Source organism: Dermacentor albipictus, chromosome 10, assembly GCF_038994185.2.
Source record: "Dermacentor albipictus isolate Rhodes 1998 colony chromosome 10, USDA_Dalb.pri_finalv2, whole genome shotgun sequence".
Classification (NCBI taxonomy): Eukaryota; Metazoa; Arthropoda; class Arachnida; order Ixodida; family Ixodidae; genus Dermacentor; species Dermacentor albipictus.
Window position 1 is genome coordinate 21,650,916 of NC_091830.1, and position 26,406 is coordinate 21,677,321.

The 26,406-nt window shown below is 46.3% G+C and overlaps 2 protein-coding genes across 5 annotated transcripts in view; one reads left to right on the forward strand and one right to left on the reverse strand.

Moving 5' to 3' along the window:
• Positions 1–26,406, forward strand: part of Setd3 (SET domain containing 3) — a 148,810-nt gene that overhangs the window by 51,852 nt on the left and 70,552 nt on the right. Inside the window, exons 1-8 of one of the 2 annotated variants that reach the window (XM_065453561.1) lie at positions 2,105–2,202; positions 2,525–2,638; positions 2,767–2,862; positions 4,639–4,784; positions 5,713–5,899; positions 6,951–7,031; positions 7,903–7,967; positions 8,434–8,492. In XM_065453561.1, the coding sequence (XP_065309633.1) occupies positions 2,548–2,638; positions 2,767–2,862; positions 4,639–4,784; positions 5,713–5,899; positions 6,951–7,031; positions 7,903–7,967; positions 8,434–8,492 (725 nt within the window). In that variant the 5' untranslated portion in view covers positions 2,105–2,202; positions 2,525–2,547. Of the gene's footprint in view, positions 1–2,104; positions 2,203–2,524; positions 2,639–2,766; positions 2,863–4,638; positions 4,785–5,712; positions 5,900–6,950; positions 7,032–7,902; positions 7,968–8,433; positions 8,493–26,406 lie in introns of those variants that run through there. The other variant, XM_065453562.2, reaches the window with a different exon arrangement.
• LOC135919707 (uncharacterized) overlaps positions 8,499–26,406 on the reverse strand; it is a 40,117-nt gene continuing 22,209 nt past the window's right edge. Inside the window, exons 1-3 of one of the 3 annotated variants that reach the window (XM_070527770.1) lie at positions 25,189–25,294; positions 13,554–14,041; positions 8,499–10,418 (exon numbers count right to left, since the gene is read on the reverse strand). In XM_070527770.1, coding sequence (XP_070383871.1) covers positions 9,802–10,418; positions 13,554–13,779 — 843 coding nt within the window. In that variant the 5' untranslated portion in view covers positions 13,780–14,041; positions 25,189–25,294 and the 3' untranslated portion in view covers positions 8,499–9,801. Of the gene's footprint in view, positions 10,419–13,553; positions 14,042–14,133; positions 14,256–25,188; positions 25,295–26,406 lie in introns of those variants that run through there. The other 2 variants (XM_065453563.2, XM_065453564.2) reach the window with 2 other exon arrangements.

Consider the following 26,406-nt stretch of genomic DNA (forward strand, 5'->3'; position numbering starts at 1 on the left):
ATATGACACATTTTTTTCGACCATTCGTCGTATGTTCGGTAACATTCAATTTACAGCTGAATATATGAGACGACTTTAGACGTGTAGCCTGATTTGTGAAGATTCACACTTCCCTTTCACCACCAGTGGCACTCGCCTGCCCACCAAATGGCGTCCATGGTGCTTATTTCGTACTGCGCTTATGCGCAAGGAAGAACAAAAAAAAAATAAACAGGGTTACTTTTCAAAGAAAATACTGTCTACACCCATACATAACTAAGCTTTAGGCGGACAGTTTTATGGCGCATGAAACAACAATGCGCCGCAGGCAATTTCAATAAGGGATTCTAGGCACGCTTGCAAGCACGACAAACCCATGCGAACGCGTTCCTGTGCAAATACAAAGGAAACTGTAATTACATACGCTCATGGCTTTAATACTTCATTTTGTAAAAGAAAAAAGAAAACACTGCTCTTGTTGCTACGGCAGCGATGTGAAGCGAGGGTGGTGTGCGCGTGGGTATATTCAGCTTGAAAAAGGAAACGTATGCCTTTACGTCGGTGCTTTCTGGTGGAAAAAAAAAACGAACATCTTTTTACACATTCCATTTCAGGGATATGACATATTACTGGCTATATTTAGCGGTAAGTGCCTCTTGTTGTTCACATAATGGTTACAGACTCACGGTAGATATGGTGTTAATGTTGTTTTTACTGCTCCCAATAAGCTAGGGAGCATATGCGCTGCCATGCAGAGAAAAAAGGAGCAGGTGAATGGCTAAAAAAGAACACATATTTGTCCAGTGGAGCACATCAAGAAGAACTATTTTACTGACTGCCGCAGGGGTGTGGCATACAAAGTTTCGCTTGGCAGATATAGCACTGCCAAGCGCCAAAACGGGCGTCTGTTGCTTTTTACAAGTTTATGCTGCAGTTGCCCGAGTTTAGATCAAATAGGGCATGGCATTTGTGATATGTAGATCGTCGCAGAGATCGTTACCCTGCTCGCCGGAAATAACTTTCAATGGACGTATGACATCCCTGCCTCAGCGAGCGCACTGGAACCCTCGACGAGTCACGTCGAAAAACGACGTGCTTGACCCGCAGATCAGATTTTCGAAAATCCTGACTCTGCTCGCCGCTATCGTTGTGCTTGAGTGCTACTTGTTTTGTTGGGCACATTTGTAACTAACAGTTTCGACACTGTGTTGTTCTGCACTTTCACTACCACGTGACAATCTAATCATAATACCATATGGAGGAATGAAAAAGTTACGAAAGAGCCTCACGTGACGCAGCCAGCCTTGGCAAGTGAACGCTCGGCGAAGCCCGTGCCTTTGCTCAGTGGCGACCAAACAAGTGATCTCTTGCGTCTGAATCACGGAGCAAGAATGGAGATTTGCTGATACCTTTGGTTCCCAGTTGCTATGTCAGTAGTTTTCATTCGGTGGGCGCTTGTTCAGCTGCCCTGCTGTGACTCTGCCTGCAGAGCGGGAACATTAAAACCAACCGCAACCGTGAAGTGCGATCACGTGTTAGGCGGACATGTTTGGCTTCAATCGCGTTGCTCTCTCCTAACCTTTTCCTCCCTCCATGCATAATACAACATAGGGTCAGCCAATTCTTTGTGAACAATGAGCGTCGCAATCGGTGGAAATACTGCGTCTGCCGCAGCTGCTAAAGAAGCTGCCCGAGAGGACTCTGTGGTCCGGAATCAAATATTTTGCGATAATATAACGCTAATTCAAAACACTAAACAGCTGCTCTTTAATTCACGTTAGCGAGTAACGCAATATCGGTCATTTTTTAACGCCTTTACATTCCTAATGCAAGCGCAATAATAAAAAGGCTTGTTGAGATGGCTCAGAATTCTACGTCATCAAGAACAATTATGACGGGGAAAGAAAATTTTTCGTCATTGCCACCTGGTCAGAGGGATTCGAACCTGCGACCTCGCGAACGAGAGCGCAACGCGCAAGCAGCACGCCACAAAAGGCGTTGAAAACAGGCGGTGTAAACGTCGATGTAGGTGAAGAAACCCAACACCCAAAGTGGCTTGCGTCGTGGCGAACCCTGTCGACTGTAGCAAACACTACAAAGGAGCACTTCGCCTTTTTCTTCATAGGTGGCGCCAGAGGTTCCATTGGTTCCTCAAGCCAGTGTTTCACATGTGCTCGTGTTTATGACTGCCACCATCGCTCGCCGAAACAAGTAAATCGACAGGTAAATACCGATTTCCAGCATGTGATTGTGCATCAGCTCATTAGTCAAACAGGTATTCAGTTGAACTTACTAGTTGCATGGCTGACGCCGCATGCGGCGAAGCATAGTGAGCTCGTATTGAAGTTATGATCGTTTCGCGAGTTCACGCCTTTCTAGGCTATTGCCCAGTGCTCATTTAGCTTAAGTAGACGCTTTAAGAAATCGCGACGGTATAGAAGCGTCGCACACGCAGATTTTGTTTATGAGTCTATAAACGTCTAGTCATTGCATTGCTTCGTTTCGCGATCGACGTTTTACAGCTTTGACCGACGCTTCGTTTCAGATCGGCCGGTGGTATCACGTTACATGATGGGGGGAAACGACAGAAAAAGTGGCAAAAGACTCGCATCTCAGGACCAGCAGAGGATACGGGAGCTGCTCGATGAAGTTTTGGACAGTAAGTGTTGTTACGGTTCTCAATAGTGCATGCTTTTCAATTCCCACTGCATTACGTGCGGGCTTGGCATAGTTGGATGGTTGATGTGCATTGCGTTTAAAATGAGCCGGCGTGTGTTGACACTGCAGAATGCACGACGATGCCTTCGGGGGACGCGAAGAAGGAATGGAAGGACTTCTTAGAAGTTCAGAAACTGCTGCAAGAAGTTCGGGATTTGGAAAAACGTAAGTGGTGGGGCGGGTGTTGTCTGCGTACCTCGCAATTGCTCCCGTATTCTGTTCTAGGAGGCTACCGGAAGTAGGAGGTGAAGGCGAGCGCACTTGTTAAATTGTCTTTTGCGATTGATGCGGGTGCCACAAGGCGCGCTTTCGATCGTGATCGAGCCCGATTGAAATCGAATTTCTCGGTAGTGATTGGCCCCTTAGCGCAAGCATCAGGAGAGTGCCGATTGCGGCCGATAATTCCTATCCGCATCGGGCTCAGTCGCGATCGAAAGTTTACGCGTGACATCAGTGTAGAATTACGACTACAGATTAGCGTCAGGACGTTTTGACAGTGCGTACTTTCTGTAGGTCGATGTTGCATTCTTGTTGGTCGATTTAAATAAAGGCGGCATCTTTTTGGAAGCAAGTAATTCGATCACCTAAAAGTCTTGAAGCAAAATTAAAGTGGTTCAGGCTGGTAAGGCAACTTGTGCATAGCATTTATTTCTTCTGGCAGATGTTTATGTATGCTGCGGCTTTTTTTTTTTCAGAAGTTTCATATTTGCTGATGTCAATCAGCATCATCAAACTTACTTATCGATTTGTCGGGACATTGCTTCCCTAACTGACGCATATTGCTGCCTTTCCGTTTTTTTATGTGGATTGTTTTCTTGGAAAAGTTGGGAAGTTTGTATATCGGGCTGTAATAAAAAATGTGGCAGCCATGGACAAATTTGCACCCTTTATGCAGTAAGGCAGTGTTATAATTATGAATTAGTGATAAGTTTCTGGATGAAAAACTTTGTAATAATTTAGTACTTTGCAGGCTGATAACGGCAAGGTGAAAGAAAGGACATTTGATTCACATTTCAGATGACAAACAGTGCTATTCTGAAAAAAAAAGAAACATTTAGATGAAATTTTTACGAAGCCTTTAAATTTAGCCCTTCGACAGAATGTGATAAAGCGCGTTACACAGTTAAAAAAAAGAAATAAAAAAAACACTGCAGTTTGATATTTATTTATTTGTTGATTACACTGTTGTCATTTGTATTGTTGAATATGGCAATCTCAAAATTAAAATTTGATATGTGATGCCCCTTTGTACAGGGGTATTACATACACACAGATACATACATACATACATACATACATACATACATACATACATACATACATACATATAGGGGTACAGGGATATCCCTTTTGAGCTTCCTCAAACTTTGATCTTATTGAACTCCTTGGCTGTTATCAAAGTATTAAGCAACAGTGTGTATATATTAGGACGTAAGTCAAGCTAGCTTGAATATTAAAGTATGCAAATCACATGGTACAACATGTAACTACACTCAGAATCGGCTGTGTGATGAGGCTGTTAGCGGGAGCTGTAGACAAGAACTGTGGACAGCTCTCTTTGACAGATTTAGAAAAATAGTGAAGGTATCCCCTTTCTCGAAAGAAATAAAATCTTGGAAATGTGGCTTTCATTGACGGCAACCACTGCAAATTGTTAAAGCATGCCAAATAAATAGGAGTTTAAACGAAGTGCATTATCTGCGCTCTGCAAGAAGTATTAAAATGCAACATTATTTACGCAGTCGTAACTTGTATAAAGTGTAGCAAAGTCTTGAACTTGGTCATTTTCTCAAGATAAATATGGTATCTACTGAATATTCACACACTTACACATTTTCATATAATCAGCATCACTGGGGTAGCAGAGCTCATACACAAAATTGAATCTAATTATTGCATGGCGATATTTCATTCTGGACCACCTATTCTTTTATTTTTCAGCTTTAGCCCCAAACTTGCCAAAGCGATCCAACAAGTGGCCAGCTTTTCTTAAATGGTGCTCAGGTAACGGTGCTTACCTTGGCGGTGTGTCTATAAAGGACCTGCCTGATGACGAATGCGGCTTTGTCGCTGATGAACAAATTGAGGTATGGAGATTTGTTGCTTCCTCTGCTTGTTGATTGTTGCCAACTGAAAAGTTTTGAGAGTTGTGTACCAAAGCCTTGGGGATCGGTGCATGAATGTAGTTTTTTGTAGGGTAAACACAAATTCTGATGGTAGAATCTGTTCCGTAAGTGATTAGTATCCAGTACTGGGACAATGTCCTAAAATCCAATGTAGCCAGGCAGACCTCTCTTCGCAGAAAGCACATTATATATATGTTGTTTAGTGGAGAGTATGCAAATAATTTCGATATCTGTTAGCACAGGTTCATTTTGTATAACATTGTAAGATTAATAAAATAAATTGTATGTGTGTTTGTGTTTGAAGCGCAAATTGTCTGAATTAAAATAATTATTGCAGTATTGACTACTTCGTGGAGAAACTTGAGTCAAAACGGGCAGAAGGTGACAAACATGCTTGTGTGTCTCCGCCGCTGTCTGTGTTTTCTGCGCTATACACTGGAATAGATGGTGTACCAAGAAGGCCAAAAGTTGCCTACTTGACCTTTGTGGTCCAACTAGGCAACTTTTTGCAACAAAGGCAACAAGGCAGCAAAGACATGTGCCTAGTTAGGCCACTTTTGTGCCCCAACTAGGCACAAAGCTGGCCAATTGTGGCCAAGTGGCCAGCTTTGGGGAGGCGATCCGTCCCTCAGTGGAGGCCCACAGTGTCCTGCATGCTGTTTGCCTTTGCTAGGGAATCAGGCCTTCTGCAAATGGTGTAACCGTGTGGGGATCCATTCCTCGGTGGTTGGCCCTGTTCTCACCTCCCAATCCCCCAACTCCATTACCCTTAGTAGGCAAATGAGCCACCCTCTTCTTGTCAAAGCTTTACCATGTTGTACCATTTTGTTCTGTGTGACTGTTACATTCTGTCTTGTTGTCTTTCTCATCTATGTTGTACACATTACAGGAGAGCAACCAATTCCTTGGTGTGCCATTGAAGCTCATGATGACCACCGCTGCAGCGAAGAAATCTAAGCTTGGTCCTCTTTTAAGAGATGATCCCATTATGAAGAGCATGTCCAATGTGTCTTTGGCCATGTTCCTCATCCTTGAATTTTGTGCTGGTGAATCATCGTTCTGGCACCCCTACATATGTATCCTTTTATGTTGTTAGATCTCGCAGGTTTTCTCATTTTGGGACATTAAAGCAAAGCAAACAATAGAAGACCAGAAAAAGATAGCGTCCTGTCGCAAGCAAGGTGAGACCGGCCGAAGAAAGACACTGACACGGTGCTTGCACTGTCTTGAAATCCTGAGTAAGTTATACCAACTTGCTCAAGCTTCCACTTCAGCAGGTTTCATCAGTTCGTTATGCGTCCACATGTCCATAGGCTTCCCAACATAACTAGATACCTTGCAGAACTTCCATAGTTGCTAGTTGCTTTAAGTGCTTGTGTGGATGTTCTTATTTAACAACTGTTACAGCTGCAAGACACTAGCCATAACTATAAACAATCCATGTGCAGCTTTCTTTTCGACCAAATGTGCCTATTCCAGTAAAGCTGTGTTTTGTCTTCTTTTGTAAGCCATACTGCCACTTGAAGGGTAGTCGCAATTTCACCAACAGGCAAATACAAGGTAACGTATTACAGACGCAACTTTTATGGAAGTCATTTTATGTATTTAGATGGTAAACAATGCGACTGGATGGATGGTTACAACTTTCTTTTGAACAATGCGACTCTACTTCAGTTATTTAGATAGGCATTGTTCAATGGCAATGAAAAATGAATTGAAAGTGCACCAATACCTGCTGCTAATATTACTGGAATCTGTTTCTCCACAGGGCTTCTTGCTGTACATAAAATTAACACAGCAACATATGACTGCTGCCTACATAAGTTGCTGCAACAGCTAGGTTGAGGGATCTGGTATCGCTGCTGATGTGGCCCTGCCAAGCTTCTCTTCAGTGGATTTTAAGCCTTTAATTTTTGTGTATGCATTGAAATAGTAGTTAGAAACTATGCTAAATAATGCTGTGTGAAAAATCACCGTTAATTACATTTTTATGTGTTTCAGTTGTGTTTGTGCGTTGGAAAGTTTTCATAGTTTTTTATTATCATAATGTGCTATTTACAGTACCTAATAGGATTCTCCAGTAACATTGCTCTTGTTTTGGATATTTTCCTTGACCTAAGCTTACAGCAACTCTTCCAGCATCATTCAATACTGTTTTGTATTTCAGCGTTGAAGAACTTGAACTCCTTTGTGGGTCAACTGTAGTCGGTATGTTGAGAATATTTTGCTTGTGTCAAACTACTGGATCAGTAAACCTACCTGCTTGCACAAAACTCGGGTACGCTGTACAGCGACGTAGCTGCACTGGAGTACGTGAAATGTCTTGTGCATGCTGCCGGGTATATGGGCTCTAGGGCACAGAAGAGACATAACCAAATACTCAGTTATATTTATTCATGCGTCAAAAAGCTGCATGCCAACTTTCCTGTGCCAGTCAAGCCCGTTGCACTCCTTGTTGTTGGTTGGGGCTCCTACATTTGCCTCAATCTCCTGCGCTTGTGCTCCGTGCAGAGAAGGACTCGTTCTGCCCTGGTCAAAGTTGTTCTGTATACCTTGGTCTTGCTGCTCGAGTCTCTTTGCACCAGTTTTGGGCGCTCCATGTCAAATGTAGGGGGGCCATAACCAAGCAGGGGTGAAATTTCTGCAGTAAATTGGGTACTTGCAGGGCGTATAACTCCAGACGAGCGCAGCCTTGAGCGCGATAAATTATACCTTATGGCTGAGGGAGTTCTATCAAATGTAACCATCCCCGCTCAGTTTGACAAACATACTGCTCAGCCATGCACCTCTGAATGCTGAGGGCAAGGCTTAATAGGACTCCTATTGTATCATGCATGTCGCAACAAGGGTGCCATCTGTGTATGATTGAGTAGGGTCTTTAAAAATGTAAGAGACTATCTCATAACAGAAGACATTAAGAGATAATCCCATGATACAATTCATTCCTAGCGCGTTATGTATAGAGAGATTTCATCTGACTTTACGTGACATTGGAATTGCTTTGCATCATAACATTGAACCTTTAAAAGTTTAAAGGGATGAACAGTATGACTCATGGAAATAAAATTTATTTCTACAGATGAAGCCTTGAAGTTGCACAGAAGCATTGCTAGGCAATACTCCTATTTTCACAAGATTTTTCGGGTGAGTAACTTGCTTTAGCATGGTACCTACTTTACAGGTCATTGCTGCTTCAGTATGCCTTCACCCTTAAGCTCTCATTGGCTGTCAAGTTCTTCTGTATTGTTATAAATTGTGAAGCATTCCATGGTGAGTTCTACAGATTATAGAACAGACCCGTTTTTGTGCACAATCAGCATATACAGATGCATAAATAGTTAGCATTCTGCTCAAGCCGGCACAGAATTATGCAGCAAAATTCTTGCTATATTCTTTTGCACTTTTCATTGTTGTACACTGTGTCACTATTGCCTATTTGCAGCCACATTCATCGCTCTGACTTTGTAGTATTGCGAAGCATAAATTTCAGCTTTGTTAACTTTGTTGCGTAGATAAAAGCTTGATGTTAAAAAAAGATTGTTTCAATAAGGAACACTTTGACCAGCCGAATTGTAGACAGGCCTTGGTGCAAATTTTTATTCATCCACAGACACACCCTCTTGCCAAGAGCCTTCCTTACAAGGACTGCTTCACATATGATCTGTACAGGTAAGTTGCTAGCTCTCTTACTACTACAGGGGACAGGCTTACCTTACGCACAATATGGCACTCAAATGGCTGGCTGTTAATGGTAGTATTAAACATTATCACTCAATTCCTAGTTGAGATAGAAAATTGTTTTGAGCCTCGAGTATCGGGAAAATACCGGTATGAAATTTTACTCTTTCTGCTGAACTAAGCACTCCATTCTAGTAACATTTAAAAAATTTCACACACTGAGGATCGTGTCTAAATAAAAGTGTGGAATAATGGTGCAGTTGTGAGCCAGCAACTGCTTACAGCTAAAAAAGGCATGTTCATCATGCTTTGGAGAAAGAGAACATTTTTGGTGCCTGATTTTTTGGAGCAACAGCAGAAGTGGCTTGTGGTAGCACGACTTCCATGGCATATTATGAATGTCTTATAACACACAGTCACAGATAATAAATACACACAATAAAGTCACACCAGCTGTAGCAGCTGATAACACACACTACATAATACATGCTTGCTACATAATAATCAGAAAAATTAGGAAACTATGACAGCACTCCTTTTGTCAAATGAATACACACAGACATATGTAAATGTTGCAACGTCCTTGCATGTCAGTGGCAACAGCATTGCACTACAACAGTTTGTAGTACCCCGTACTAATCACCATTTATGGCACCTTTGTAGTTAACAATAACTGGCTATGTAAACATGCCATGAGATCTGTTTTGGTCGCACCATCGTGGACACCTTGCTCAGCAGAGAAGCCTGGCAGACTAGATGCACGAGATAATGGCAGCATGCTTGGATTGTAAAATATGCTTAAGGTTGTAAAACGAAGCAAAACGCACACTTGAAAGCACGATAATTTTGATGGCTTCTCATGCCACTCTTGGCCATCATGGTCTTAGACAAGCACATCAAGCAAGGGCTGTTACTAGTAACGGATCGTTTCTCTTGGTGATCAAATTGCGCATCGGTTCCAGGCGTTGCGACACAAGCCTGCTTATGCCTCGCAGTATCCGACTGTTGTGCGATGTTGACCATGTTTCACATGACCGAACTTTCTTGTGTCCTAACCACTTGCGATATCGCCACTTGTAACTGTTTCATACAGCAATTGCAAACACAAAGTCACGGTTGTGAGAGAAAAAAAAGCCGAGATGGCAGGCACACGTGCATAAGCTCTACAACTTCCTGGGGGCACTTGTTGCCCAACTGGACCTATCAGCATCATAGAGGAAGACAGCAGATGAATGCTGCTACTTTCTCAGGCACATTTGCCCTTGTGATTATTGAGCCACGTTTGGTTTTGGGCAGTTAATCACGGTATGGATATCCTGCTGAAGGGCCCCTGGTTTATGGTGGCCTGTTTCTCCCGGCGCTTTGCGATCTTGACCATGTTTTGCATGACTCGAATGTTCGTGTGCGTGTTCAGGTATCGCTTGCGACGTTCGCGCTGCTGTCGGCAGCGGCAGACGACAAGAACGACTGCGAAGAAGGCGACGGCGACAATGATCATGGTGGCACACAGCGCAAGCGTCCATATCGTCGTCTCCGATAGCACCATGGTGGCTACGCCGCTGGTGTCCTCGTTGGCCGTGCCATTTGTTGCTGCCTCTAGCGTTTCGTTTACTTGCGCTACTGGCTGCGCGGACTGCGGTGAAGGGATGATGTCCTTGGTTTCGTGCATCCCTGAACCGTGAAAACCTTTTTCGGACTTGCCGTACTGGTCCTTGTGTTGGCTTGCCAACTTATGATCAAGTCTAGCTGGTTCTTCTTGGGGCACGCTGTGGCCAGTGTTGGCAGAGTATACTTGGAAAGGCGGGTAAAGACCTTTGGCCAGAGAAGGACGCCGTAGCCCAAACCTTGTTCGGTGTCGACGTGCCGGCGGAGACCGAGGAGGAAGAGGACGTGGCTCCGCAGCATTGGAGCCCTCTCCTGCAAGAAGTTGCATTCCTTAATGGTTTGGAGCTAGCGTCAGATATCGGCTCCATGGTTGCACGCTTGATAAGGAAGGTAGGATTCATGGAAATGAAACTGGTGCCGTAATGCACTACAAGCCACTGTAAATCTACACGAACATGTTTATCGGAATTCTAGAAGCGGATTGCCTATCGTGCTGCACTGACAAGCCCCACACATACCTACGATACATAGACAACATACTCGTAATATGGGGACATGGTTAATACAGTCTAGATAGATATGTAGCATTTGTAAATTTGTTTCACCCAATAATAAAATTCACATCAGAATCTTCAATGTAGCATATAAACTTTCTGGACAAACAATATACATTGACAGTTGGACACTAAAGACAAGGCAGTATAGATAACCTTTCAACAAACAACGGCACATAGTATATACGAACCACCATCCCAGACATTGCAAACAATGCACCTTTAAAGGCCAAGCCACATGACTACGTTGCATTTCTGTTGAAAACCAAGTGTGCATTGATAGACTCGATCACCTTAAAGAAACCCTATCAAACAGGAACTACCCAAAAACATTGCCCTTCAAAAAGCCTACACTAATGCAACCAAACTTGATCGAGCCGAGGCCCTCAAGCCCCACCCTAGGATCACGAACGGCAATGCCTCTTCTTACTACTAAATTCTCAAACGCAATCCCAAACATGAACATCCAGTGCAAATACTACCCAGCTCTTACCAGCAACCAGAAACTTAAGATTTTTTCTGACCCGCCCAGAGTAGCCTACAGATGCAACACTAATTTTAAGGATATTCTTGTATATGTCAAACTAAGGACAAAGATGAAGTTAGGAACTGGTCTCTGTGGCAGCCCCAGGTGCTTTACATGCAAATATGTTCAGTCTACTACTACACTAAAAAGTACACCGTCGAATTACTCGCCCAAGGTAACTTCGACTTTCACCTGTACATCAAGCAACATACCTAGTCTACTGTCTAGAATGTGCCGCTTGTAGCAAACAACACAAATATGAGACAGGACAACCAATTCATACAAGACTCAACGGTCACCACGCAGACACAAAACACAATTTATCTAAAGCAGTAGCCAGCCACTTCAATGAACATGGCCATATATTCGACAAAATAAGGCTCTATAGACTCCAAACAAATTCCCGTTCACCTCACGAGAGGAAGTATACGGGATCATACCTCATACACAAGTTTAAGTGCTACACCTGACGGGAATTAATTTGGCGTGTCGCAACCTAGAATCTCTAAAACTGTCACTTAAATCTGAAATTCTCATATCATCAACCAATTCAGAAAACACATTGTGCCACCCGCTATCCTTAATTCTTAACCTGACCTATTGCTCCATTTCTAATTTTTCCCTGCCTCCTACTCAACTTAACATACTCTTTCACGTTTTTATGCATATATCAACTGTACGACCCCTTTTCCCATATACACCTGCACCTGCCCGCTTTTACTCCTGTTACCCTCCTATTTGTTATTCTTATTTCACCCCCCCCCTGTTTTTTTGCCTGTTTTTATTTTATTTTTTTCACACACCTTCACCAACACATTCCAGAGTGCCAGACACCAGGATGCCTTTTTCGGTGCCTCAGCGACACAGGGTGTCGACACTTCTGTATACCGCCATGACGATGGCTACGTTAAGCTTCTGGGGCTAACGTCCCTTGAAAGACCAAGCCGCTGCCTTCCCGCTACCCCGTGCATTGCACCCCAGACTCCTGGTCGCCATCTTAACTCCTTCGTAATTACCCGACGCATTGCTGCTACGATACTCCAGCCATTCTTTCAACTGATGTCAGTTTGGGTCTTTTTTGTTACTCGCGCACTGACTGGCTGACCGGCTCTTCTACAGCCACAAAACCGTGCCGCAGCGACACTCCTGAATGCTCCCTAACCGCTCACTCCCCCAACACCTTCCCATGCCCTTGTTTTTCTTTTCTTCTTCCCCTCTTGGTCTCTTTTCCTATGCGAAGCATATTACGAGAGCTCAACCCAGCTCCTCAGGCGCGGCGGTGTCGCCTTGAAACCACGTGACACCGTGACGTCACGACAGAGGAGAAGTGGCTTTGGCTCAACTCTTGCAAGACGGGCTGGGTGGGATTCGAACCAGGGTCTCCGGAGTGTGGGACGGAGACGCTACCAGTGAGCCACGAGTACGATGCTTCAAAGCGGTACAAAAGCGCCTCTAGTGAATGCGGTGTTGCCTTAGAAACGAGCTGTTTCTAAGGCGTGCGTCTCTTGCTCAGGCGCACATTTCGTTGCCGCGCCGAACGCTGCTTTGCTCGACGCTCACCGCGTCCAATGCGGGGCGCGTAGTCGCTGCCCTGTAGCCCATTGTCTTACACCCCTTGGCGGGTCGACGGGAACGTTGTCGCGTTCCACTCTTGAAGGCGAAGCAGTAATGCATGAGTTGTTTCTTCGTCTAGCCGAACCAAATATAGCCAAGCAACAGCAGTTCACCAGGCTAAACAGTGCTTCAACAACTAAAATAAAGGCTAGTATGCTTCGCATCCTGGGCTTAACCTTACCTAAGCCACAGCCATTTTTTTTTCTTCCCACTTTCCCGCTATTGTCCGCTCGTCTTAGGAACCACGCTTACAGATGTCAGGTGAGAGCGCTTCAATTTTTGGAGTCTCTCCCTTTACGACCAGCCGCCACCGACAACAACCGCGCGTGACGTCGCTTACTAACCCGTCAAAACTAACATGCCGAGGATGACGAGGCCGCTTTTGACGAAGATGGGTCCTCCTATCGAAACGTTGGCCAGCCTTTCTGAGACACTTTATCCCTGTTTATAATCTTTATGCCACAGTGTGCTACTTGGTAAGTTTGGAAACTGATCATGGTGCCACAGTGGCCCAAATACCAGATAACACTTCCAAATGCGTGAAGTCATGCTGACGTACCGGCGCTCAGATTTCGGCGCAAGATAAACGAAACCGGTGTTTGGTCTTCACACTATTGTAGTAGTCAAGCGCATGAACGCGAAAACTAGCGAAATATACAATTCATAAAGATCACTATGTCAGTCTGAAGTGATTTATAGCGTTTCTCTTTAGTGGCCCTTTAGTCAATCGACCAACTGGCCTGTACTACAAACCGTGTGAGGGCTGGCCGTCGGTGCTGTTGGGCTCGGGGCTTGCCCTGTAGTGCGGGGGTACGAAGAGGTTGCCGGGCTCCTCGTGCCCGGTCGTCGAATCGCCCGGCATCGTCGACCTCGGCGGCGTCGACGACGACGCGTCGGGGGTCGTCGTGACTGGACCCGCCGACGCTGCCAGGCAGCAGGCCGAGACCGCCAGCGTCCACAGCAGCGTCCTGGACGCCATGTTTTGGAGAACGCTCGCCGCTGGCTGGCCAATCAGCGACGCCTTCGTATCACGGGAGCGCTTCGTCACCGTCACACGCGCGCATCTGCGAACGTGCCGCCAAGCCGTGACGTCCAGGGTCCTCCTCGGTACTGTCCCCTGGACCTTACGGCTCCCGGCAAGATTCGTTTGCTTGCAGGATCGGTTGGACGTGGTTCGCCTCGCGATGATGTGGCCAGGGTGGACTCCTGCCCCAGTTTCTTGCAGTCACCGACTGCGATATCTGTAGTGTAAAGGAGGGTAAAAACAGCACGTGGGCGTTGAAGCACGGTGGAGGAGAGGGAAGGTAGGTGATAAGGCGGCAGATTTACGTACGCGCGTCGACCGTTTCGGTGTCTCGGCAGCAGTATAGCGCCCTCAAACGTCGCCAGGCATTGTGTTAAGTGCCTACATACGTCCGCCGGCCCGTGTGCGATGATTTCTCTCCTTATCGTTTATCGCTGCGCATTAAATTGACGTGCACTTATAAACGCGAATTACATAAGTGCTCGAGAGCCTGCTGACCATTCGGGATGCTGTGCGCTTTTCGAGCGCTGTCTTAAAAGCGGCAGAAGGGAGAGGCGAGTCGTTGCAACGAGAATTGTCAAGAACGTCTCTATCGTGCGGCCCTGTTTTGCTCGAGTCTCTCTTATCTGTATAATTGCGATGAAGGAACCAGGAAGCGTCGCCCGACCGTCGCATCCAGCGAGATTGCTCTAAGAAGGTGCCAAAGGACTCTGCCCTTCTCAGCTGGCCAAATTATTTATTATTATTTGTTTTGAACACATATATACAAATAACAGGAAAGGGAAAGCGAGAAGCAGGCTGGCACTGCCACCGGAAAGGGCACAACGCCTGTCTACTCTTCAAAAGGTAGGTGACGGCAACACAGAAATGGGAGGTAGGAAGGAAGAGAGGAAAAATCTAAAGAATAAAGTAGAACACAGTACAGATCACACACAGTAGGGCCGGTCACTGAACGTCACGCTTCTACGGAATGTTGAATAAAATAGTTTCGACGTTACAAACGGGAACCTAAGTTAACTCTAAAAAAGTAAGTAGAGCGCGATGAGCCTGATCACGTTTAGACGCACAATCACTGGCGTACAAACATTCGTCGAGTGACGTACACCGTAGGCCAAGAAGATGATAGTCTCTCACTAGCGACATGCGCTGCGCACTTAAAGCGGGACACTAAATATAAGGTGCTGAAGTAACTCACAGCGACCACACGATGGACTCGCCACACGTCCTTGTCTGTATAAACGTTTGTGCACGTTCACACATCTCACCATCAGCTTGAGTAGTTGTGCTCTAGCGCGTCGAAGCAAGCCTCGACCGCGAACACGGGGCGGGAACGTTCCATTTGCGACGCGCTGATCTGGATGCTGCTTGAGTAGGTGGCGACGAATCAGCAGACGAGCGTCATCAAGCTTGCACAATATTCCTGGGCAGTCACAGTTGTTTTGAGCGCAAGTTGAAGCGAGCCGATCAGCCTCTTCATTTCCGGTGATTTCTACGTGGGAAGGTATCCATTGAGCAACGAGAGATACCCCACGTGATGAAATTTTGCTCGCAGAGTCAGTAATGCCGCGCACAAGTGGACAATCAATCTCACTGCTTTGTAACCTGCTAATAGCAGCGCGGGAGTCTGTAAAGATGACAATCTTCGATGTAGTTAACTCCTTTTGCACGTATTTCAGTGCAACATTAATTGCTGCTCGCTCAGCAGTTGTTGAAGTTGGATAAGGTATTTGAAAAATACGGCGTACTTCAGTCGAAGGGCAGAAAAAAGCTGCAGAGGCGCCTGCACCATCGCTGTGTACAGATGCATCCGTGAATACTTGAATGCTTGAATACTTGAAGGCCAAACTGGACTTAACTGGCAAAACAGCTCCTTGCGGTTTGGATACAGCGAAGCACTCGTAATAGCGAGTCAGGTCTGCGGACGTTGTTTCATCAACTCGGAAGTGCTCATAGAAGACGTGTACATACTAAGGAAAGGTCCAACCGGCTCAGCTTCTGGACTATATAGGTAAGTTTAGGTCTTGTAACGCCGTCGACCTTGGAGGAAGCTTTAATTCGGGAGAAAAATCTAAATACATGGGAACAGAGAATTCGCTCTTGCTCTGCACATGCTGTACCGAATTTAATTAGTTTTATTGCACTTAAAAAGAAAAAGAAGTTTTAATCTACAGTCAGTTAAGATAATCTCTTTCAGGCCATCAATCTCTTTGTAAATTTTATTATCATTGGAAAACTTGGAAGAACTAAAGGATCCAGTCGCTCAGCAAAAGCAAAAATAAAAGAAAACATCGCACTTTTGTGAGCTGCACCTCTTGAAGCGTCTACAGCGGACGAAATTGATCAGGTATGCGTGACTGTGAGACATGCTACTAATTTTATACCCCCGTACCTAATCGTAATAATTTGTCTCGTGTGTGAACTTTGTCAGCTTAGAATGCAGGGGCGGTGTACTGAACAGCGATCTGTTTCAGGTGCTATGTCGGAGATTTGTAAACGTGCTTCACCATTTCTTTAAAGAACTTACCGGTTTTCAGAAACTGAAAAAAAAAATGTAATGCCCAATATGAAGATCCTGCTTGTTACAGGCGGAAGAATCTAAAAGCAACAAACCGCATTCAAAGGTTAAACGGTTGTATGTTGAGAATTTTGGGCGTTTTAATAGGAAAATGAGAGTTCGCCTTAAAGCCGTCGTTTTGAACCGTGACGCGAACATTACGACTCTTGCGCGCTCGTTTACGTTGTGTCGACGCATTTCCCCAAACGGTGAAGGTGTCTGTAGAAGTAAGTTGGAATTTACAAGTCGGGGATACATGTTCAGCATCGGGCGCGGTTCTCTTCCCGCGAAGTTGCAGATCTACACAATGCGTTGGCGGGCTAGTTGGTGCGAATCCACGAATACATTGTTTAGCGCAAAACGACAAACACAAGAAAGACGACAGGACAAGGCTTTGTTTGGCGCAAAACGACAAACACATGAAAGACGACAGGACAAGGCGAAACACAAGAAAGACGACAGGACAAGGCTTTGTTTAGCGCAAAACGATAAACACAAGAAAGACGACAGGACAAGGCGCCTTGTCCTGTCGTCTTTCTTGTGTTTGTCGTTTTGCGCTAAACAAAGTATTCATGGATTTGCAGATCTACCTTTCCCGAGATGAATTGTGGCAAATTGGAGCATCGAGCTATGGTGTGCGCTTGAGTCAATGCCGAGGAGCGGCATTCCTGCGGCATTTCTTATGACATGGATCGCGCGCAGTACACAGTATAGGCGGACGTTCTGCCTGAAGGTCATCACAGCGGTGGGGTTTACGTGCACGGCGCGTACTTTTGACGGCGTCGCCTTGAGTGGCCGACCTGTACAGTCTCGGTTCGCGGAGCCGGCAAGGTCTTCCTGTCGTTCGGCTATCTTTGTGGAGCGAGGGATCTGCGTTAATGGGGCTGCCTAATGTCGCCGCTGTAACGTAGGCGGCTTGAGATAGCACCGACGGTACGGTAAGACACGCGCCATAGGTATGCGCGTGCTTGGTTTGACTCCTTGAAGCCTCGGCAACGCACGTTCTGCGACCGGTGGCGTTATTCTGCGCGACAGCGTAACGGGCTGGAAGTATATGTGCGTCAGTTGTCCCGTGTCCTTATTTTGCGTGTAACACAAAAGTTTGGGCTGCACAGAAGAAGGCTGTCGGCGTTATATGGAGCACGTACGAAATAGACTTCTCGCCGTCCTCTGCTGTTCCATCATTAAGAACTTCTCCCATGGTGGAATTGCTTCTTTAAACTTTTTTTCCTTCTTTTTTAAGGTATCAATAGCATATCAGTGATTGACATTTGTGTGGTTCAGCAGTGGCCCAGCCTACTTATTTTCGGCGTTACGAGAAGAAATACAGCGGTAAAAAAATTTAAAAGTTGATTAAAGCGCGTTGGTTAGGCATTTCAAGATCACGAGAGGCAGCTTACGGATTTACCATTTACCAGAGCGAATAATCGGGCTAGGTGGGGGTGCATTCGTTCCCGTTACATTGTGCTGCACTGGCCACGGTAGCGCAAGTGCTAGGCGTTGCGTTGCTGAACAGGAGGTCGCGGGTTCGATTCCGGTACTAGGCGGCCGCTTTCTGCTGTCTGCGGACTGCGGCCTAAATAGTTTACCACTATACTTGTTTCTACAAATAGCCCTGGCTTCGGTAGACAGGAAATGCATGCATCATAATGTTATGATATAAACAAGAAAAAAATATTGCTGTCTCTCCCGTAATCGAGAGTAAATGTAAGCATGAGATAGCAACCGGCAAAGCAGATTGGTTGGAGATGATACTAGCGACAAACATAAAATGGATGTAGTGCATGTTCGAAAAGGCACCCCACCACACCGCACCACGCCATACTGTGCACTGATACATATGGATGCTGCCCAGCTAGAAGAAGAAAGCCGGCTGAAGGCGGCACGAGAGGCAGTGATAGACGCCAGGGAGACAGCTAGAAGCAAACCACCTGAAGGAGCATGGCGCCATCTCTAGAGGAGACGCGAAACCCGCGCCGCGGAACTCACGGACCGCTGGCGTTTAGAAGCGCAAAGGCAACTGTGTCTCAGAACCAAAACATGACAATGAAGTGTATGGTGCCGTTTCTCTGCCTTTAGAACGTCGCTATTGCAAATGGCAAATAAGACTTCAGCGTACTATAGAAGTTACAGCTTGACGCATGTCGTGAACAAAAATTAGGTAGAACTCGGAAGCAATATTTTTTGTAACTTGTTCGGGCAGTAACTAGCGCATGTAATGCGGTCTTGTACAAAGGGTAGGGGGCCAGAGACCGAATTCCTTTAGTTAACATTGGTTGCCCGGGTGATCTCGTTTTGTTCTCGCAACTTGCCCGAATTACGGCTCTGGCTTTTGGCTCAAGGTCATTTGAACGTAGCCGACAACTGGCGCTAAAAGCATTCATGCTTCAAAAAGGGAAAGCCATTCTTTTACTACTGCTGACAGAACGGCGCGCGAGAGAACGTACAATCAAACATGGTAGCAGCTGCATTAAATAAGTTGGTCGTGTGGAGCAATACTTAGTACAGTGAAGTAACGTGACACCTCATGCAAGGGGTTCAATTTACCCGCACCACAGTAGGGGGTTATCGAAAAAACGCACTGAAGCGTTATTGAGTACCCAAAGCCGGACGCCCTGTTTGCGTTAGTTAGTTCTCGTGTTGCGTTATCTCCTTGCGCTTTGTTTTTTTTTTGTACGCTCGGTGGTTTGCATACCCTAACTTGCGATGCGCGAAAACTAAAGATTACTACTGTCCATGTTCTATTCTTTCGTTTATTCTTTTTTTTTTAGCCCGCCGATACTGGACTGAAAGTGGCGAAAACAGGTCTCGTGCACAAATATCTTCACCGTGGCAGGATTAGTTATATGTGGCAAAACAGGGAAAAAAAAAGAAAGAAAGAAATCATGACGCCGCTATATTATTTATCTTCCTTTTTTTTTCTGCTGTGCGGTTCCCGAGCATTTAGCACATCTAGATTTTCTCAGTGTCGCAAAACCGGGTATTTCCCTTTCAGAATAGGAGACGTGACGTCTTCGTCGAATCGGTTTAACGCTTCCACGGATGCAGCGTATGCACAGTTCAGTTAGCGAGAGATAACAAGACATTTCCATCCAAGCAAAGGTCACGCCTTTCTATGGGGTTCACGCCCGAAAGTGCGCTTGTTTGCATAACTTCGGTATTCATTGTCATAGCGCTTCTCGCATAAGGCAGAGTCAAGTAAAGGAAATTGGTCGTGCTCAGAGAAAACGTTGTTTTAGCAAATTTTGTTATTGTTTTGCTCCGCGCGCTTACAGACGGGAGCCTATATGTTGAGCAACAGGCACCGTTCTTCGAAGGTTCCATCGAGCCAAACAAGTGACGATACTATAACCAATTCCCGATGTTGGTACTTCGTTGTGTGTACAGGGGGGTGGGGGCGGACGGATGCTTGTCTCGTTCAAGAAGGTATTTCTACACAGCGGCCGGTACACAGCTCTTGGGTCTTTGCACCGGTCGCGTTCCAGTCTGATGCGTCGGTAATCGGTCGAATGGATTGCGAGGACAGAGGGGTCGGTTGGTGTTTGAGCGGCATATTTAGCTACTTTGTTTCTTTATCTCTTGTATTATTTCTATCACCACCATTCTATTTTGCGTGTGCTATAGCGCACTGTCTTTCTGTCTGTTGGGAGACATGAGCTGCCGAGTTGAGTCAGAGGAATCGGGAGACATGACCTTTGGGTCGTCGGCAATGTAATCCGGTCGTTTACTTTTCGAAAACTTTGGATATCGACATTCTCCGCACGCCAATCTTATTCTAGTGTTTCTTCTTATTGGCCCAAGCCGAAAGTGGTATTTTCGGTTGCGCTGCTCCAAACATGTCCGGTGTACTGTACGCGGATGCGGCTGCACGGTGTTTCAGCCATCGTGCACACTCCGGGGTCACGAACCCCGTAGACACTTCGGTGCCGGGCAGAGGGTGGTGCTACGATGCCTTCATTTATCAATCCAGACTCGCCGACATTGGCCGGATGTGAGGGAAATGAGGCGGCCTTCCGAGTGACAACGGAGGCCCTTGCTTCTCGTGTGTATTGTACGATCGAGTGTTAGCCACTGAGCGACGCCGAGATGAGCAACCACTCGTGCTCCAGATCTCGACCCCAAACGTGACAAAGTTTGCGAGGTGCCAGGCACTTCGACATTTTCGGGACACTTATACACATACATGGGACTTCTCACGAAAACAGTTGCGGTAATACTTTGTTAACCTCTAGTTTGCTACACATTCGTTCTTATGTGCTGGTATTTGTATTTATTCTGGTATTGCCATTGTTTTATGTCTGCTTTCGTCTGTGACAATGTTTCTGGTTATTTGTATTCGTACAAATTGTTAATTTTTGCATCTATATAGTCCGTGAATAACGTTCTGAATACTGCTGATATTTTGTATAAATTACGTTGCATTGGCTCTTCTTTGTTATTCCATAAGAGGGATCTAATTATTTTTGCCATGTTCTTGAACCCTGCCAGGTAAGGGTTTCCGGGCCCATGTCAAGCTCTTTAGAGCAGCTTTTAGCCTGGACGACCTTCCAGTTTCTCTGGAGAAAATAAACATTATTATTATTATGATTATTGAACCGTGATAAGGTTTTGAGCGCAGGTGTCAGGGCGTATGCACATGACATCCTTTCACCGCTGGCTAAGCTGTGCGCTCGCGCTGAGGTCTAACTGTGTAAAGCTGCAACGCATGGTGTCTTTAGGAGAAGCTCGCCTGTTGAGGTATCAACAAGGACGCGGTTAGTCGCTTGCATCACATGTAAGTACAGATTCGCGTTCTCTTGAAGCAAAACGGCAAAACGACCCACTGTTTCGGAGAAGAGCAAGGTTATTGTAATCCAGAACGTGCGCGAAGTACGAGTGTGGGTGCCGAAAAGTGGCTCTTTATACTTTGGCTGTTATTTTAAATTTTATGCAAAAGGGAGCACGCATAATAACCCCCCCCCTTTTTTTAAAAATGTAATAATTCTTTAAATTGCTATGTCTTGTGCATCTGTGTATTCTTGTTTATTAAGACGTATACTCGTTTCTGAAATGGATGTTGTTGGTTGGCAGGATCTTATGCCCTGATGTTGAAACACACATATATCGCAATTTCACTTGTTTACGGGTGTTTGTAGCGTAATCTATTTGTATGTTCCCATTCACTTACGCATATATATAATGTACTACTGTCTGCTCAGCTGTCTTACCTGTTACCAGGGGCAGGTCTTTTTTCAATCTATGTAACTGTTTGGTTGTATCAGGTGTTTAGGACTTCGGTCTTCATTTTAACGAGTACTATAATTTCTTTTTGCAAATACAGCAACGCAATCTAGAAAGAATGCTTAGCGAAACTAAACTCATTTAGCTGTATGTTTTGTTAATCATTTCTCTATAACCATCGCTTATCTTGTACCCCCTAGATCCATGCCCTTAAGGTGATAATGCGATCTCCTCAGGGGATCATTAAAGTAAGTGCTTACTTCAAACGCGTCTACGGGGCGGTGGATGCGAAGGTCAAGTATTCCGGAGCAGAGTTCCGATAGCGCAAGGACTTCGAACGCTTCTCGTTTCTTTCTTTTTTTGTCTTTCGCTCTCTCACTTCCACTTTCTTTTTAAGAGTCGTTCATTGTTCCTTCTCAAGACACTAATGCATGGCCGCACTGGTCTTTCTGTCTCAAGAGGTGCGCACGTCACGGAGTTTTGCGATGACGCACGGTCAACGAACTCGGTCGGCAAAGTGAAAGCGCCGCTCGTTTTATTAGCCGCCCTTCCTCGTTCGTCGGGGGGAACGCGTCGGGACAGGATTTGCGGCGGCGGTGGGACGTGCGCGGTCCACCTTTCGTTGTTTCGAAAGTGGCATCCGCACGCCGGTTACGCGAGAGCGGATTACAGGGGGCGCGCGGGGCGCAGAGGTGCCGACTGCCGCGCCCCCTACATTTGAGCGCCGCACGCGAGGTTTTTCTCTCGCTTCCGTTTCGTTCGCTCCTTTCGCGGAGGTCGATGACTATTGTTTGTGGCGGGTGCTTTGCACTTTAATCCCGTCTTGGAGCGCGCGTCCGCGTGCCCGTGCCTGCCCACGTGTCGGGCGCGCGGTGAATGTTTCGGCTCACGATCTCGTGACGCGTGCCCGGGGAGCACCACCGGCGTCCGGCGTTGGGGGACGGCGAATGGGGCGGAGTTCGGGCACCTCGGAGCGCGGAGGCCGCGATTTCTCCAGACGGATGAGCCTTGCGCTGGGCTGTTGCCACGCGGTCGTGTTCGTGTTTGGGCGCTTGGGAATTCCGAGCGCCGCCGATTGAGGCGGCAGCGACAAAGTGCCGCTGAATCGGGCGCTCTGTATAACCCGGAAGATGAGTTCGATAGTTTGTGATGTACCCATGCTACCGGAAGTTGCGAACGCCTTTGAAGGTTGATTGAGTGCTTGTTTTATAGATTGATCGATTGGGTTTATGGTCCCGAAGCGACCAACACAGGGGCTGTGAAACCTGCCGCAGTGGAGGAGCTCCGGACGAGTTTTGAATGGCTGGTGTTCCTTCAGAGTGATAAAAAATGAACTGGTTTAGGCTGATGAGGTATTCATTCAAAGCTCAGTGTTTCATTAATTTCGTGGTAGCAGGTTGATCGTCGGTAGAGGAATAAAAGCTGAAGTTCCATTTTTCAAAATTCGTAGGCGTCTAAAAAAGCACACGTACCGCTTAACGAAGTAGCGCATTCATATATTCATCAGATTCGCTTAGTTTAGTTTCTTTGATGTGGCCTTCCTGGTAGTGGCCTTCCTGGCCTTCCTGGTAGATAAACGTAAACCTACCGTGATACGTGCGCGCTTCTTACGGTGAAAGTAAGCATGCATAATTGTACGCGCGACCTTTAGTTGTATGGAATTATATACACAACGCCTGACTAACAGGGTGCAAGTTCTCTTTTTACCAGTTGGTCTGACATATCCATAGACTGACAGCGTGAACGTAAAACTTGGGCACCTTGGATTCTCTTCTCTGATGTCCAGCTGCTACGGTCGTGATATGCTAGTGTAAACGCTCGAGTAAAATTTCGCTTCCCATAGACTATAATTGGTTGGTTGAATGCGGAAAATTTATATTTTTCAGAGGGCGCAGCTCAGGATGAGCCAGAGGGCGCGATAACAATGAGTGAGTGACACAAAAACAACGTCGAATTGACCACGACGTCTGTGGTGCAGCAGAAATTGCAAACTGGGACTGCTAACCCACTTGAACTCTCTTTAACGCTGGTCAATTTTAACTGCCATCGCAGTAAAAAAAGAAAAAAAAGTTGGGTATTTGAACATGCCTTGGCGTGAAAAGTAGGCTCATTCTTTGAACAGGACTTGTTCTCAGGCTTGTCGGTATACGTCTTCTTCTCTTACTGTAAGTTCAGCATAGCGGACTTCGCGTTCTCTGCTTTGTGTATATGTAATCGTTCGCTTCGCGCAGTGTATATTGTAGAAATTTATGCTTAAAGTAAAGCTTATACCCCTGTCAAGCGGGCAAGTTAAGTGCACTTACGGCCAGTGCAGTCGGTTTTTAAGTGCACTTTCCCAAATCTCAACGTCTCAGCGGAGTGTACTCTCAGGTCATCATCATCATCATTAGCCTGGTTACGCCCACTGCAGGGCAAAGGCCTCTCCCATACTTCTCCAACAACCCCGGTCATGTACTAATTGTGGCCATGCCGTGCCTGCAAACTTCTTAATCTCATCCGCCCACCTAACTTTCTGTCGCCCTCTGCTACGCTTCCCTTCCCTTGGGATCCAGTCCGTAACCCTTAATGACCATCGGTTATCTTCCCTCCTCATTACATGTCCTGCCCATGCCCATTTCTTTTTCTTGATTTCAACAAAGATGTCATTAACTCGCGTTTCTTCCCTCACCCAATCTGCTCTTTTCTTATCCCTTAAGTCGGACTTAAGTCCGACTCAAGTCGGAGTACGTTCACGGAACGCACTTTGCTGGCCGAGTGCCTAGCCTCGCCGCCAACGGTTTGCAGGAGTTCCTAGCTTCGCCACCAACGCTTTCAACGACGCAAAATGTAAGGCATAGAAAAAGGACACAACAGTTCATTTCAGTTATTGAGCAGCTTTTAACAATATAATTTGTGTTCAGCGAGAAGCGAAACAGCGCAATAAAGAAACGAATTTGTCGTGTACGCAACTAACGGCGCTAGAATGCTGCGGCACTGCGGCGCCGCCATGCTCATTCAGTTCGTGTTTATTTTGGTGTGAAAGCGTGCTGACCACGCCGGTCGTGCTTTGAGTCGTGTGCGTGGCATTTTGCAGTGTAGCTAAATATCGAACTCGCCGTCTTTGCTCATATATACTCGCTCATATTCTGTTCTCGCAGGATCATGAGCAGAATCAACTGCCGCACGCTGCCATGTTGTTTTGGATTGGCTAGGCATTCGTCTTGGCCAGCATTGACTTGCAACACACTTATAATAAAAACTTCTTCGTTTTTTGTTAAGACAAATAGGTGAAGTTTGTTTTTATATATAAATCTACTTAAAGCAATCGCTTTTTAGCAGCTTTCACTTGTTAATTTACATCTTTAAAAACGCGCTCTTAGTCTGTCACCATTTTTTTTTTTTACTGCGAGTGCGCTCTGTTTTCCCGTTAAGAAGCGCGTTGCCTAAAGTGTGACTCAAGGTACCGAAGTGCACTCCCCGTAAGTGCACTTAACTTGCCCGCTTGACAGGGGTATTAGATTTTCTCTGTAGCTTCGCTTCAGCGTTGTGAGGCGTACCGCAGAAGAAGCCATGTGAGGCGCTCTTGGAGGTCTCCGACCTGCCAGGCTTGCCAGTCGGTAGGTTTCGACTGCAGAAAGCCAACGATTCTGAGGCTCTTGTTATAAAAGCATCGACGGAGCGGGCGCGTCCTCGTCTTCTTGCCATCCTTGACCCCCTCGACTTCCGTCCGTGTAACAGCACAGCGCGTGAAACTGGGCAACTCGGCAGCCCCCGCCTAATTCCGGCGAGAAAGAGATAAGCAAAACGGCGCACTCGTGCCAACTCGTGGCTCAAAAGCTGCGGATGCAGCGCTATTATTAGGCGTCCGCGCGGTGTGTCTTCTAAGTTGGAGGACGGCTTCCGCGTGGAACGACCGTGGACGACTTGTTGCGCGCTCCCGCGCAATCTGTCCATGCTGTTGCGATTCGCGCGAATTTGATCGAAGGGCAGGCGTGACAGGGCGGTTTTGCACTGGCGCTGTTGCGGGGGTAGTGGCTGTACGCCGTTCAAGGGGCAGCGTTCACGCCCACGAAAGCACGTTCAAGCTGTCGCAGGCCAGTCGTTGGCTAGCGTTTATAAGGCTTCCTGCAGTGGTGGCGTTACGTTCTTCGACCGCCTCGGTTAATGTCTGGGTTTCCGCAGAAGGGCATGTCTAGTCGTTCCTATAGTTCAGCTAGAGAGATGAGAGGGAAAGGGAGGGGGTGGATGGAGAGAAGGAAATGACGGAAGCGCGGAACGCGCCCGGCAGTGCATTCCGGCCGTCACTCACTCAATTGATGATGATGATGATGATGATGATGATGATAGTGATCTAAAGAAAAGAAAAACCCTTGACGCTGACGCTCCAAGGGGAGTGAACGCGGCGCGCGCGTTCTTAGCCAGGTGCATGCTGGGAAGTGGGACGTCGGGTGTAACCGTTGAAGACACCTTGCAGTGGCTCCGCGGTTTTGACGTTCTGCTTTGCTGAGCACGATGCCGCTGAATGGATTCCCGGTTTCCGCAGCCATATTGAAACGGCGTACTCAAGGTGCTGGACATTATAGCTTACGTGAACAAAAAAAGAAACCAAACAAAATAATAGTCATATTCATCAGCAGCCTACTTCGTATCCACTTATCATCAGCGCTCAGGAAGATGAATGCACGAATATAAAAGGTGCGACAATGCTCTGTGTGACAACTTGGCGTTCAGAGGAAACGCGCGATCGCTTGAGTACGTTCATAAACGCGAACGAATGCGCTGGTAACTACAAGGACGTTGATCGCGGTTAAACCATGCACATCGCCAAA